Genomic DNA, 14,287 nt, shown 5'->3' with positions numbered 1-14,287 from the left:
ATCCGTGTGGAGGGGTAGAGAGAGGCTTGGTAGGCGGGGTAGAGAGAGGCTGAAGAGGGGTAGAGCGAGGCTGAAGAGGAGGGGTAGAGCGAGGCTGAAGAGGGGTAGAGCGAGGCTGAAGAGGGGTAGAGCGAGGCTGAAGAGGAGGGGTAGAGCGAGGCTGAAGAGGGGTAGAGAGAGGCTGAGGAGGAGGGGTAGAGAGAGGCTGAGGAGGAGGGGTAGAGAGAGGCTGAGGAGGGGTAGAGAGAGGCTGGGGAGGGGTAGAGAGGCTGAGGAGGAGGGGTAGAGAGGCTGAGGAGGAGGGGTAGAGAGGCTGAGGAGGAGGGGTAGAGAGGCTGAGGAGGAGGGGTAGAGAGGCTGGGGAGGAGGGGTAGAGAGAGACTGAGGAGGAGGGGTAGAGAGAGGCTGAGGAGGAGGGGTAGAGAGAGGCTGAGGAGGAGGGGTAGAGAGAGGCTGAGGAGGAGGGGTAGAGAGGCTGAGGAGGAGGGGTAGAGAGGCTGAGGAGGAGGGGTAGAGAGAGGCTGAGGAGGAGGGGTAGAGAGAGGCTGAGGAGGAGGGGTAGAGAGAGGCTGAGGAGGAGGGGTAGAGAGAGGCTGAGGAGGAGGGGTAGAGAGAGGCTGAGGAGGAGGGGTAGAGAGAGGCTGAGGAGGAGGGGTAGAGAGAGGCTGAGGAGGAGGGGTAGAGAAGGCTGAGGAGGAGGGGTAGAGAAGGCTGTGGAGGAGGGGTAGAGAGAGGCTGAGGAGGAGGGGTAGAGAGGCTGAGGAGGAGGGGTAGAGAGGCTGAGGAGGAGGGGTAGAGAGAGGCTGAGGAGGAGGGGTAGAGAGAGGCTGAGGAGGAGGGGTAGAGAGAGGCTGGGGAGGAGGGGTAGAGAGAGGCTGGGGAGGGGTAGAGAGGCTGAGGAGGAGGGGTAGAGAGGCTGAGGAGGAGGGGTAGAGAGGCTGGGGAGGAGGGGTAGAGAGAGACGGAGGAGGAGGGGTAGAGAGAGACTGAGGAAGGGTAGAGCGAGGCTGAGGAGGAGGGGTAGAGAGAGGCTGAGGAGGAGGGGTAGAGAGAGGCCTGAGGAGGAGGGGTAGAGAGATGCTGAGGAGGAGGGGTAGAGAGAGGCTGAGGAGGAGGGGTAGAGAGAGGCTGAGGAGGAGGGGTTAGAGAGAGGCTAAGGAGGAGGGGTAGAGAGAGGCTGGGAGGAGGGGTAGAGAGAGGCTGAGGAGGGGTTAGAGCGGCTGAAGAGGAGGGGTAGAGAGAGGCTGAAGAGGCAGGGGTAGAGAGAGGCTGAAGAGGAGGGGTAGAGAGAGGCTGAAGAGGAGGGGTAGAGAGAGGCTGAAGAGGAGGGGTAGAGAGAGGCTGAAGAGGGGTAGAGCGAGGCTGAAGAGGGGTAGAGAGAGGCTGAAGAGGGGTAGAGAGGCTGAGGAGGAGGGGTAGAGAGTCTGGGGAGGAGGGGTAGAGAGAGACTGAGGAGGAGGGGTAGAGAGAGACTGAGGAGGAGGGGTAGAGAAGGCTGAGGAGGAGGGGTAGAGAAGGCTGTGGAGGAGGGGTAGAGAGAGGCTGAGGAGGAGGGGTAGAGAGGCTGAGGAGGAGGGGTAGAGAGAGGCTGAGGAGGAGGGGTAGAGAGAGGCTGAGGAGGAGGGGTAGAGAGAGGCTGAGGAGGAGGGGTAGAGAGAGGCTGAGGAGGAGGGGTAGAGAGAGGCTGAGGAGGAGGGGTAGAGAGAGGCTGAGGAGGCGGGGTAGAGAGAGACTGGGGAGGGGTAGAGAGAGGCTGAGGAGGAGGGGTAGAGAGGCTGAGGAGGAGGGGTAGAGAGGCTGAAGAGGGGTAGAGAGAGGCTGAAGAGGGGTAGAGAGAGGCTGAAGAGGGGTAGAGAGAGACTGAGGAGGGGTAGAGAGAGGCTGAGGAGGAGGGGTCAATATTCTTCACTTACAGTAGGCTATATATATATATAAAGGTTTTAATTAGGAACCATCACAGAATTGTAGATGAGTCATATTATGAGTAGTAGTAGAGAGCACACCAGGTCAAGGAATTTAAATAGTTGGTGTAGCACTTTGAAACAGTGACACGTTATTTAACCGACTGAAAGCCAAACCAACAGCCTAAATTGGTCTTCTCAATCAAAGCAGAGGCTGTGGTGTGCATGTATGTATCAAATCAAATCAAATTTATTTATATAGCCCTTTGTACATCAGCTGATATCTGTACAGAAACCCAGCCAAAAAACAAACAAACAGCAAGCAATGCAGGTGTAGAAGCACGGTATGCATGCGTGCGTGCGTGCGTATACACGCAAGTGTGTGTGTGTGGCCCACAACCCCAATACATTCACACCGAAAATACCATTGTGAATGTGATGTCATTACAGTGTATCAAAGATGGCCGTCTCATTTCATTAACTGGCTCAGTGCACAGAACCAAATGATTCACCAGGTGGGCTAGAGCAAGAACCAGGGCACAAGCCCCTCATCTGATCACAACCCCTCTGAACCCCCTTCAGCAGAGTAGAGACGCACTATTAGTGGATCCTGAATGGTGTTACAATGATGAAGATATTATACAATTGCAGTCTGCAATGAACAAACTGAATGACATTCCCTGGCACTATGTATTTAGTGGAAATATTGTTTTACATGACTGGACACTGAATTGATACACATGAACTACAACTGCAGTCTGTATTGGACATGACTGATATTTAAAGGCACTATAGAACATGGGGCAACGTTATTGTATTTTCATTTCATGAAGACAAAAATCAATGCTGCCGATAAACCGGGGCACAACGTTATTGTCCAATTGGAAATCAACGCTACCTACAGACTAGTCTGAGATGGACTGCATTTGAATGTGTGGTGGAGCAGATTGCAGATTCCACCCTGATGTGGACATGCATGGTGGATAAACAGAAGAAAGAAGCGATTAGGGACGATAACAGTACCCGCGAAACTCGTTAGTATCGTGGCAAGGACACAAACCCCTAACTAAAGTGGATTTAAGTCCTCTATGAAAACAGCCCAAATGTTGGAAACAAACATTATGTTGTCATCCACAATACTGTACATACAGCAGGTTTTTTTTTAAATACCAAAAGAGTGAGCTGCTTCGTGTTGTCATTTTAGCCATGGAATATATACGGCGATACTGGTATCACGGCCCAAGCAGAGATGGGAGCTTCATCAATATTGGAGTGTGTGTTACCAGACGTTGGGAGTAGTACACACATGGTCGATAGCCACGTGTCAATAGCAATATCCTGGCCCACCCTCAACCTAGGGGGTCCTCCTCCTCTCCTCCAACCCCCCACTGCTGTCCCTTCTATGCCTTCTCAACCCCACTCGCTCTCCTTCTCTCCTAATTGAGGTCATCATCTATCCATCCGTCAGTCAGTCATTCAAGGCAGCACACAACTCATTCCAGGAGAATGGGGGTTAAATGGCCTTCTGTTCATTGGCCAGTTCGGAGAAAATGGATGCCAACAACAAAAACATCCGCAAACAACAACAAAAAAGCATCCAAAGACACACAATTCACCTATATGTAGGCCCCGTATGACCCTCCCTTCTGATCTAGATATTCTGGGAACAAATCTAAATAATGAAATCAGCTTTCCGGGGCAGAGCCCGAAATATTTACAATCAGATGGTCATGAGGGGATTAAAGCAGGAGCATCATCTAACACTAGAGCCACAACACTGCAATCATTTGTGCCTTCCATGGTGAGCAGATGTGGCGCTCGCTCCTCAAATGATACTGTAGACCTAATGACCTAGATAGCCGCATTGGCGGCTGCCCCGTGGATGTGGATGGAAGTGCTGGGCTGGCCGTGACTCAACCCAATTATACAGTACAGAGTGGACCGTGAAACGAGGTCTGGGACTGTCGGACTTGGGTGAACTAGCTGGGGAGGCTATTCCTTCAACCTGGAGACTGTATAGAGGCTGAACCAAGGTAGATAAGGTAGCACGATTGTGATGTTGGAGGACCACATATGGCGGCGCTATTCCCAGAGTTCCCCCTGGCCAAAGACCTTGGCGGTGGGGGGCTTCTCGCTTTCATGAGCTGGGCGGGTCAAGAGACGAAAGCCGTTTGTGCTAGGTGTCCGATTAAAACGGGACGGATATTCTCTCTGCCGAGGCTTACCTCACCCTACCTTGTGATACTACTCTACTCCACACAGCCGGAGCCCATTGACTGACACACAACATGGCTGGCGTGGCACAGAGATATGAGAGAGAGATATAAACAGTCTTACCAACCAACACACAAGACACGTATTATAATGTAACTTTGCTTCTGACAATCACCTACTACTCATATTGCAATCCAAAATCTATAAAAACTGGGGCTTTTAAATGGACAGGAATTATACTGAACAAAAATGTAAGTAGCACCATTCAAGAATTCCAAAGATTTACTGAGTTACAGCTCATGTGAGAAAATCAGTTGATTGAAATAAATTCACGAGGCCCTAATCTATGGATTTCACGACTGGGAATACAGATATGCATCTGTTGGTCACAGTTACCTTAAACGAAAAGGGCCTCACAATGTGTCTAAGGATCTTGTTACTGTATTTCTGTGCATTCAAATTTCCATCGATAAAATGCAATTGTATTCGTTGTCCGTAGCTTATGCCTGCCCATACCATAACCCCACCGCAACCATGGGGCACTCTGTTCACAACGTTGACATCAGCAAACCGCACACCCACATGAAACCATGTACTGCCAAATTCTCTAAAATGATGTTGAGGCGGTTTATGTTATTCTCTGGCAACAGCTGTGGTGGACATTCCTGCAGTCAGCATGCCAATTCCACACTCCCTCAAAACTTGAGACATCGGTGGCATTGTGTTGTGTGACAAAAATGCACATTTTAGAGAGGCCTTTTATTGTTCTCAGTACAAGGGGCAACTGTGTAATGATCATGCTGTTTAATCAGCTCCTTGATATGCCACACCTGTCAGGTGGATGGATTATTTTGGCAAAGGAGAAATGCTCACTAACAGGGATGTAAACAAATTTGTGCACAAAATGTGAGAGAAATAAGCTTTTTGTGCATATGGAACATTTCTGGGATCTTTTATTTCAGCTCATGAAACATGGGACCAACACTTCACGTGTTTATATTATTGTTCATTGTATATTACAGAGAGACCGGTAGCGAGAGAGACCGGTAGCGAGAGTGTCCGGTAACTAGAGTGTCCGGTAACTAGAGTGTCCGGTAACTAGAGTGTCCGGTAACTAGAGTGTCCGGTAACTAGAGTGTCCGGTAACTAGAGTGTCCGGTAACTAGAGTGTCCGGTAACTAGAGTGTCCGGTAACTAGAGTGTCCGGTAACTAGAGTGACCGGTAACTAGAGTGTCCGGTAACTAGAGTGACCGGTAACTAGAGTGACCGGTAACTAGAGTGACCGGTAACTAGAGTGACCGGTAACTAGAGTGACCGGTAACTAGAGTGACCGTGACAGAGGGAGAGAGACAGAAAGAGAGAAGCAAATAGATGCACTAACTCATAATAGCCATGCTACTATGACAACCACCTACTCTCACTAAATAGACATGCTATAATAGACTGCTCCAGAAATATGATACTCTTATGTTTGTAGTCTCCCACTGTTTCGCTAATTAATATGTGCATTATATTAATATTACAAAACTAGCCTACTTCTTGCTGAGAGCAAGAGACGGGTAGAGAGCGAGAGACGGGTAGAGAGCGAGAGACGGGTAGAGAGCGAGAGACGGGTAGAGAGCGAGAGACGGGTAGAGAGCGAGAGACCGGTAGAGAGCGAGAGACGGGTAGAGAGCGAGAGACCGGTAGAGAGAGAGAGCGAGAGAGACAGCAGTAGAGTGAGACAGAGAAACAGAAAGAGAGAAGCAAATAGATGCACTAACTCATAATAGCCATGCTACTATGACAACCACCTACTCTCACTATGCCATGCTATTTCCACATATTAGTCATGGACATGATGTCACTGCTCCAGAAAGATGATACTGTTATGTTTGTAGTCTCCCACTGTTTCGCTAATTAATATGTGCATTATATTAATATTATAAACTAGCCTACTTCTTGCTTGCTGAGGAGATGGAGGGAGGTGAGAGAAAGAAAGAGGGTAGAGAGAAAGAAAGAGGGTAGAGAGAGAAGGTTAAATCTGTGTTCCTGATAGATGTAACTTACCCTCCCCAATCCGTCCATCTCTGTGATGTACAGCTAGGCAGGAAGTCTCGGAGGGTTGATTGATGGCAGCGGTTGCTGACAGCTGATCAATTCACCTACAGCTCAAGTGCAGATCGCTCAGTAGCCTACAAATGTCTCCCTGATCGCTGTCTCGAGTTTGGCTGTCACTACTAGCACCATGGACAGCAGCCCACACGAAGGCTGCCCCATCAACCCGCACATCACAACACACCCAACCTTGCAAAAACAAATCTACAGTACCTGTAGGCTACTGCATTTGCACAAGACATTGGCTAACTTTTTTTTTCCTAGGGGCACATCATACAGAAAGATGCAATCAAAGTATTTGATCCTAAGTGCATCATCAAAATGCATGAGGAACACAGACACTCTGGAGTCATGGTCATAAACATGCCACCCTGCCTTGCAACGAGAGACTGACAGCGAGCACATGGCCATGGTGACTAGCCTACACCACTACTGCCTCTAAATAAAGGTTGTGATTCAATGTGTCCAGGCTCCGGTCTTGCGCTGGGTTATAGTGGGTTGGGCCCTGCATATTCATTAATCTTGGCACGGCTCGAAAGAAACCTGATGCGCAGCCATTATAGGGTACGTAATCATATCCAGAGAGTGGGTCATAGAGCAAAATAAATGCGCACGTCGATACTTACCAGGTTTTTATCTTGCTGGCTCGGGACTCCATGGCTGGCGGATGCTGCTAATGGTTTCATAATGACACAATATATGCTGGGCTAAAATGTAACATTCTTTATCCAGCCATCTATACCGCAGCGCGCCTCTCCCCCATCTTCCTCCCCTCTCGGCTATCCACCGGGCTTCTCGCTCTCTGGGAAGAGAGGGGGTGACGCTCAGGGAGTATCCGCCAAAGCTGGCCACGGTTTCAGACGCACCGGCAGCCCTGTATCGGGGGTTAACTCCAGCCTGCACAGCCCCCCCCCGCTATGGTCTGCCAACGCAAGGATGTAAAAAAAGGAAAGAGAGTGAAAGATCTGACTACCCAAGAGGATGCTGGTCGTGCCTTCTTTCTTTTGATACTGATGCCAACTAGGTAGATTCCTCCTCCAATGAGCGCTGGTGTGTGGATCATAAAGGCGGGGGAAAAAAAAAAAAACTGGCTAAAATGGCTGACAGCACTTTCACTCACGTTCGCTCCCTCATCCTACCTCTCATTTTCTCCCTCCCCTCCCTGCTCTGCTCTCTGTCGATGGTAGGCTGGCTGTACACACAGGCGCACACGTCCACTGGCTGTACACACAAACGCACACACCCACCGACTCGCTCACTAGGCTTTACGCACCATTAGATTAGTCTGAAATCTAGGAGCTACCGCCTCCGTGATGCTTTGTTAACACTACTCCTGGTTCATTTGTCGACCAAAGCAGGGGGACGTGTATGTGTCAGTGTGTGTATTGGGGAGGGGTGAACGGGCGATTGAATAGGGACCTCCCTCACTGAGGCTGAGAGAGCAGCCGCTGGTGCCTGCTGTTCTCCACCCACAGTCTACACAGCTTAAAAGGAAGAGAGAGGGATAGAGAAACAGAAGAGGAGAGACTGAGGGAGGGGTGGATGTAGGGAGAGGAATGAGGATGAATAGGCTAACGAGAAACAGATAATAAACAGAGAAAATAGGCAGGGAAGATGCAAAGGAGAGCAACACACAGAAATCAAAAAGGGGTCAATGGAGAGAGAGAGAGTAATGCCATTATCACTCTCACTTCAGCAGTCAACCAAGGCTGCAGCCAGTTGGCATGGCAACAGAACCAGGGAAAGCCATTTCCTGGGCAGATAGAGAGGAGAGGAAAGGAGGGCCCTATTCAGACAGCAGGTAATAAAACAAGAGGAATATGGATTTGGAGACAAATGGTGTGGCTTTGAATCGCTTTCAATCAGTATGACAATGTCACCCGGAGTATAGTAACCACGGCAACTGAGCATGACCTGCCCCTGCGGGGCATTTGTTGGTTGCTGTGGTGACAGAAGCAACAACATTTAGGGAGTGTGTGAGAGTGAGAGAGAGAAGGGGGCACACGTGTCAGAGAGAGTAGCAGTCTGGTCACCGACCCCCCCATTACATCACATTGCAGACAGGGCTGTGGTATCACATTGCAGACAGGGCTGTGGTATCACATTGCAGACAGGGCTGTGGTATCACATTGCAGACAGGGCTGTGGTATCACATTGCAGACAGGGCTGTGGTATCACATTGCAGACAGGGTGTGTGTGTGTCCAGGATACACCCATACAACTAGGAAGGCTTCTGGTTATTGGAAACACAAAAGCCCCAGTCAAATATGAGGCCAGTGGGCCAGGCTTGCTGACGGAGACTGAGATGTGAGAAGAACAGTGTCACGTCCCAATGTATATATTCCCTACATAGTCTGTATAGTCCCTGGTCAAATGTAGAACACTATATAGGGAATAGGGTTGGAGCTGAGCTGATATTTTCAAATGACACAATAAGAAACTGCCAATCTGGGCAAATAGGAAAACCCAGCGGTGTTCCTACAATGACAGTCAAAACCAAAGCGCTTTCTTACAAAGTATGTGTTGCCACCGTGCTGCCTTTCTTCAACACCAGATTTCCTTCCATTAGCAAGTGATCTATGGTGGTTCTTGTTATTGCAGGGTTGGATAGGAAAACAAATTCTGATCAAAACTATATATAGCAAACAGACATATATACAGTATGTCCATATATGGCTCTGATGCAGATCAATCTAGGGTCAACAGAATAGTAAACGCTACATTTGCATGTTGAGTGTCGTTCTGGAAAGGGCTATTTGTTCACGCACACACGGTATAGTTGTTCCATTAAGAGAATACGTCCAAAGCAGGGGTGGTATGTATTATTGGCCGGCCTCTAGCCAACCAATAGGACATGAATCTCGTCACCCTCTCCAGCCCCCACGCGATGACGTCATGCATCGCCAAGCTCAGGTGCTTTCTTCTGGTGCTGATGGCAACAATCACCAGGGGCACTGGGGCGTCATTATATCATTACATCACTGCGATGGGGATTGAGTCTGGGGACAAGAGCCAGACACTCTCGGTCACCCTTTAATGGCATCCTATTCCATACATAGTGCACAAGCTACTTTTGAACACTACTACTTTTAGTGCACTAGCTACTTTTGAACACTACTACTTTTAGTGCACTATGTAGGGAACAGGGTGCCATTTTGGGATGTAGACTGGGGTTGACATTCTGCTGAACAATCTCAATCTAAATACAAATGAAAGGCAGGGGCACATTGATTGTAGTTGATTGTGACACTGATGTGACAGTGCTAATGGAGCGTAACATTAATGCAGTCACAGATTCAGTTGAGGGGGGCGGTGAGCCTTTCGACGTCAGCCATTTCTAATGTTCCCTGCTAACCACTATGGCTATAAGCATGTTCCATGCATTATGGGCTTGGATCACGTGATGCTGTTTGCCTGCTGATGCATAGCATTTGGGTCGTAAAAAGCTCATTACCACAGTAAGGGAGATAAAAGCACACAGACACTCTCATACAGTATGTACAGAGACATGCTGTCGGGGACATACAAGGCACATAAGCTTTTTTTCTCCTTAATGTGACTTTTTCCAGTTGAAGTATTTACAGTCAGTTGTATCATTAACAATGTGCACACTGACAAACATTTTGGGAAAAGTACCGGTAGCCTTTATTTTTTTCTCTCTTCATGGCGAGCAAAAGTGTTTCAGACGTTTACTTCCCCATTCAGACAGTACAGTAGCTGGCCATAGTACCAGTACAAAGACGAATCTCCTCAGCTAAAACCCTCCTTTCTACCCAGTCAACATCTTTTCTACAAGTCAGGTACCAGTCAAAGCCAGTACAGACACTGCCAGATAAACACTAAAAATACACGTTCCAAAAGGTTAACCAATGCAAATGCTCTTATCACTGAATAACATTGGCTACTTATGAAATAGAGAAATAGCATATAAAAAGACTAGATCTGTTACGGCTGGCTTTAAATCTAAGGCTTCGCTTGACTGTAGTTTTGCAAATGGTTGATTATTCCAACTAATATAAAACCTTGCTAATAACCGGTTAGCATCCGTCAAACTAACAAAAGTGGCTAGAACGGATGCTACCACACTGCCAGTATCGATCCTGACGGTGCAATTTCTACAGTACATTATGCATGCTACCTTAGCTAATTAGCATGCATGAGAAACAGTCTTGAGCCTTGTTAAATAGCAGACTGTGCATATCAATAAGGGGCCAGGCCTGTGACTTACAGAAGAAGAAAAAAAGAATACACTGCTACCGTCTGCTCCTCTAGGGTTGACTTCCTGTCAGAGAACACAAGAGGCTCATGCCTCTTTCCTGACTACTGTTCCCACACCACCTGTGCCAGTTCAAGAGGTGTCAGGGTATTGTGCTGCTGTTGGCACGCGTTGGCAGGTGTTGGCACGGGCTCCGTTTCCTTTTCCGGGCAGGAAGTGGAGAGGATTTCCTAGCCGACACGGAAAGGAGTGGCCCACTAGGATATGAGGGGAGGGGGAGGAAGAGGCTTTTGAAACAATAGTCCAAGATTCCTCCCAAGATGTAGGGCAAGTTAGCAGGAGAAAAACCATTGAGAAGGATAGGAGTAGACACCCCTGTCTTTACTAAGATGTGTGTTAGGAACACACAAACGTGTTCGGACATTGAACATTTGTTTACTCGGTCCGCAAAACTGATGAGTGGCTCTGAGAATTGTGCAAGTAAGACCAACGTGTTTAACCCTACAAATGAACAGGGCTTGGTAAAGACCACCAAATACTATACTCCACCATTACATCAGCAACAAAACATTTCATCTTTGCTGCGTGTGACCTACCGAGGGACTACATGAGATTGAGCAAGGAGATGAAGAGTATCGAGACAGTTCCAAATCGGGTTAAAGGATTACTATGGAAGGTCACCAACTATGACTTGATAACACTCTTTCACCGACTATCTTAAAGTAAGCCAGGCACCATGTCTCCCACACCTTCGCCCAGTCTCCCTGAGAGGAAACAGGAATATGAAAAAGAGAAGAGGGAAAGCATACACACTGTCCCAGCCAGGCATACCCTGCTTGTGACAACAGGACAGCCGTGATGTCATTGTCCAATGTTGACAGAGACGGGGACAGTGAGAGAGATTAGATGGCCTGATATCACCCCCACTAGAGCCCATTTAACTCCACAGGCCTACGTTTCTTTCTACTGATCTTCAAATGTCTAAGTATAGTAAAGAAAAGGAAGAGAAAATGAGAGAAGGAAAAAAGAAAAAGGTTTTTCTCTGGTTAGTCCCTGGTCAGTCATTAGTAGTCCTTGGATCTGTCTATCACTTGTCAGTGCCTGGTTGGTCATTACAGTAGTCCATGGATCAGTCTCTGTGATAGTGTAAATCCTTTAAACCTGAGGCTCTTGTGTCCGTGCAGCAGCTGAACCTAGGTACAGAACAGAACTTCAAAAAATACAGCTCTAAAAATAGGACTCCTGCTTTTCCACGGGCACGTCTGTCTAACAGGTTAGTCTCGCTCCTCTCTTTCGTTTTGGGCCCGGATCACCTAGCTCCTATTCTTAACCCTCTCGAATCTGATTTCGTCCGGCGCAGGCAGCATCCTGGAGCCAAATCGGAATATGGGGATATTGGAGTATCGGAATATGTGATAAATATAGTATCCTCAGATACTTTATCTAAGGAGTGATACTCAATCTAAAGCAATAGCCAATTTATAGGGCTAACACAAAAACACTGTTCTTCACAAAAGCATTGTTCTACAAGAATGGATAGTCTTCTAGGCTATTCAACTCATGACTTGGGTTCATGTACGTAATCAACACAGCAACGTTCACACAACAATTAGAACTGTTCAGACAGTGCACTAGAAAATATAGATTTTGTCAAAGTTCACAGACCCAATTATTAGTTTGGATTGACTCGGGAGCTTGTATGTGACAATAAAACATCTTGGGGGGGGGTTCTTGTTGTTCTCCAAACCCACTAATGACGTTCAGCGGATGAGATTAGATGTTCCTCCAACAGCTAAATTACACTCATTATATCAATTCAGAATTCTTAAGAGGTACGGCAATCATGGTTATTATGCTCACTGCACTGTAGCCTACGCGATTACCTGTAGCCTACGCGATTACCTGTAGCCTACGCGATTACCTGTAGCCTACGCGATTACCTGTAGCCTACGCGATTACCTGTAGCCTACGCGATTACCTGTAGCCTACGCGATTACCTGTAGCCTACGCGATTACCTGTAGCCTACGCGATTACCTGTAGCCTACGCGATTACCTGTAGCCTACGTGACCAAATTCCATGTATGCTTTACATCTCTAACTCAGGGTTCCCAAACGTTCACTTAGGCCCTCCTTCCAGCATTGGGGAACATCTCTATTCATGTTGCCATTTCTAACGTGTATTCATGTGATATTCGAGTGACTTGAACGTTACTACAACATCTATGGGCTAAAATAACGTTAGCTGACATGGGCTTGTTGATCTGGACATTTCTGACAAGTTATAAATAGCTCTCTAATGTATGCAATGACAAGAGGAAAACTGATGATGCACAACCCAATTTCAAAATTGCACCTCATGCAATCTACTATTACAACTTTCAAGAGTCAGTTGACAGCCAGACTTTTTAAAAGGACCACACAGTTTGGCAACCACTGCTCTAACTGAACATATTTACATTTGCTGTCCATATCAGGATAGTTGAGTCATTTTCAGATGTGACATTGTGAATCTCTATACAACCACAATAGCTTTTCAATTCATGCCCCAATAATATAGCCAAAGGTAAAAGTAGTTTTTAGCACAATGCATTTGACTGTTAGGGGTAAAGGGGGAAAACACCTTTATCATTTCAGACACCATCAAATGAAAGGTCTGTCTGTCTATAATAAAAGGTAAAACTACCTACAGTCATGAGTGAGACAGACACCCACCCTCACCCACACTGTGTTAACAGATACAGTACCTGAGCTTTACTGCATTCCTGGGAGCATTCAGGATGAAATGAAAAGCATGAAAAGAAGAAGCAGAGGAAGATGAGTGTTATCAAACATGCCACATGTCACTCAGGGATGAAGAGAGAGAATTAGGCCTGAAGCTTCAGCAGCTGCAATGAGCGGCTGTTAAAAAGCCTTACTCTGCACCAGTTGGGCAGGGCAGGGTTAGAAATACACAAACATGTACATTATTCATTGAGCCAAACACTCCCATCCTCCTTTTCCTGTTTCACATGACAACTGAGGAGCTAGCTGAAGTAACTCTTTCACTGGTTGGGCATAAAAGAGACCCTATATACCAAGACTCACTCAGCCTCAACACACACACACCAAAAAAAATAGGCAAAAAAGCCCGTATTGCGTTCAGCGAGTGCCCATATTGTGAGACAAAACGGTTTCGGGAATCATCATTAAAAGCAATAACTTTGGTCAACTCTGGGGAGTTTACATTTTATATAGAAACAATTAACACCAATCACAGACTCAAATTAGCACATGGTTGGTTGGATACTAAGATGGAGGTGGGAGGGGAGGTTGAACTGAGGGGCATTGATTCGATGAGGCTGCCGCCGGCCACGTGCGTTGCACCATGGTAATTAGGGAACAGCTGCTCGGGGCCTCGGCAAGAACCTGGCGGCCACTGGGCAGACCCCGTAGAAAGAGATTACTCATCCGTTCTGGTGGCGCTTAAGATAGAGAGTGATGAAGAAACATTTAGAGAAAGAGAGAAACACCATCACAGATAAAACTTCCACCCAAAGGCGCAGTGGTCTAAGGCACTGCATCACAGTGCTAGCTGTGCCACTAGAGATTCTGGGTTTGAGTCCAGGCTCTGTCGCAGCCGGCCGCGACCGGGAGACCAATAGAGCAGCGCACAATTGGCCCAGCGTCATCCGGGTTAGGGGAGAGTTTGTCCTTGTCCCATTGCGCACTAGTGACTCCTGTGGCGGGCCGGGAGCAGTGCACTCTGAAATGATCGCCAGGTGCACGGTGTTTCCCCGACACATTGGTGCAGCTGGATTCAAGGTTAAGTGGGCATTGTGTCAAGACACAGTGCTGCTTGGCTGGGTTGTGTTTTTCGG

General features: G+C 47.6%; 1 protein-coding gene across 16 annotated transcripts in view; it reads right to left on the bottom strand.

Annotated features, from left to right (window-relative positions):
* LOC109864853 (rap guanine nucleotide exchange factor 2) overlaps positions 1-14,287 on the bottom strand; it is a 144,339-nt gene that overhangs the window by 54,661 nt on the left and 75,391 nt on the right. For 10 of the 16 annotated variants that reach the window (XM_031797183.1, XM_031797192.1, XM_031797187.1 and 7 more), the window contains one exon: positions 13,175-13,192. The exons of 5 other annotated variants lie outside the window; for them this stretch is intronic. In XM_031797183.1, coding sequence (XP_031653043.1) covers positions 13,175-13,192 — 18 coding nt within the window. Of the gene's footprint in view, positions 1-6,839; positions 7,225-13,174; positions 13,193-14,287 lie in introns of those variants that run through there. One more of the 16 variants, XM_031797195.1, reaches the window with a different exon arrangement.

Source organism: Oncorhynchus kisutch, linkage group LG19 (assembly GCF_002021735.2).
Source record: "Oncorhynchus kisutch isolate 150728-3 linkage group LG19, Okis_V2, whole genome shotgun sequence".
NCBI lineage: Eukaryota > Metazoa > Chordata > Actinopteri > Salmoniformes > Salmonidae > Oncorhynchus > Oncorhynchus kisutch.
This window is presented reverse-complemented; position numbering and strand designations above follow the sequence as displayed.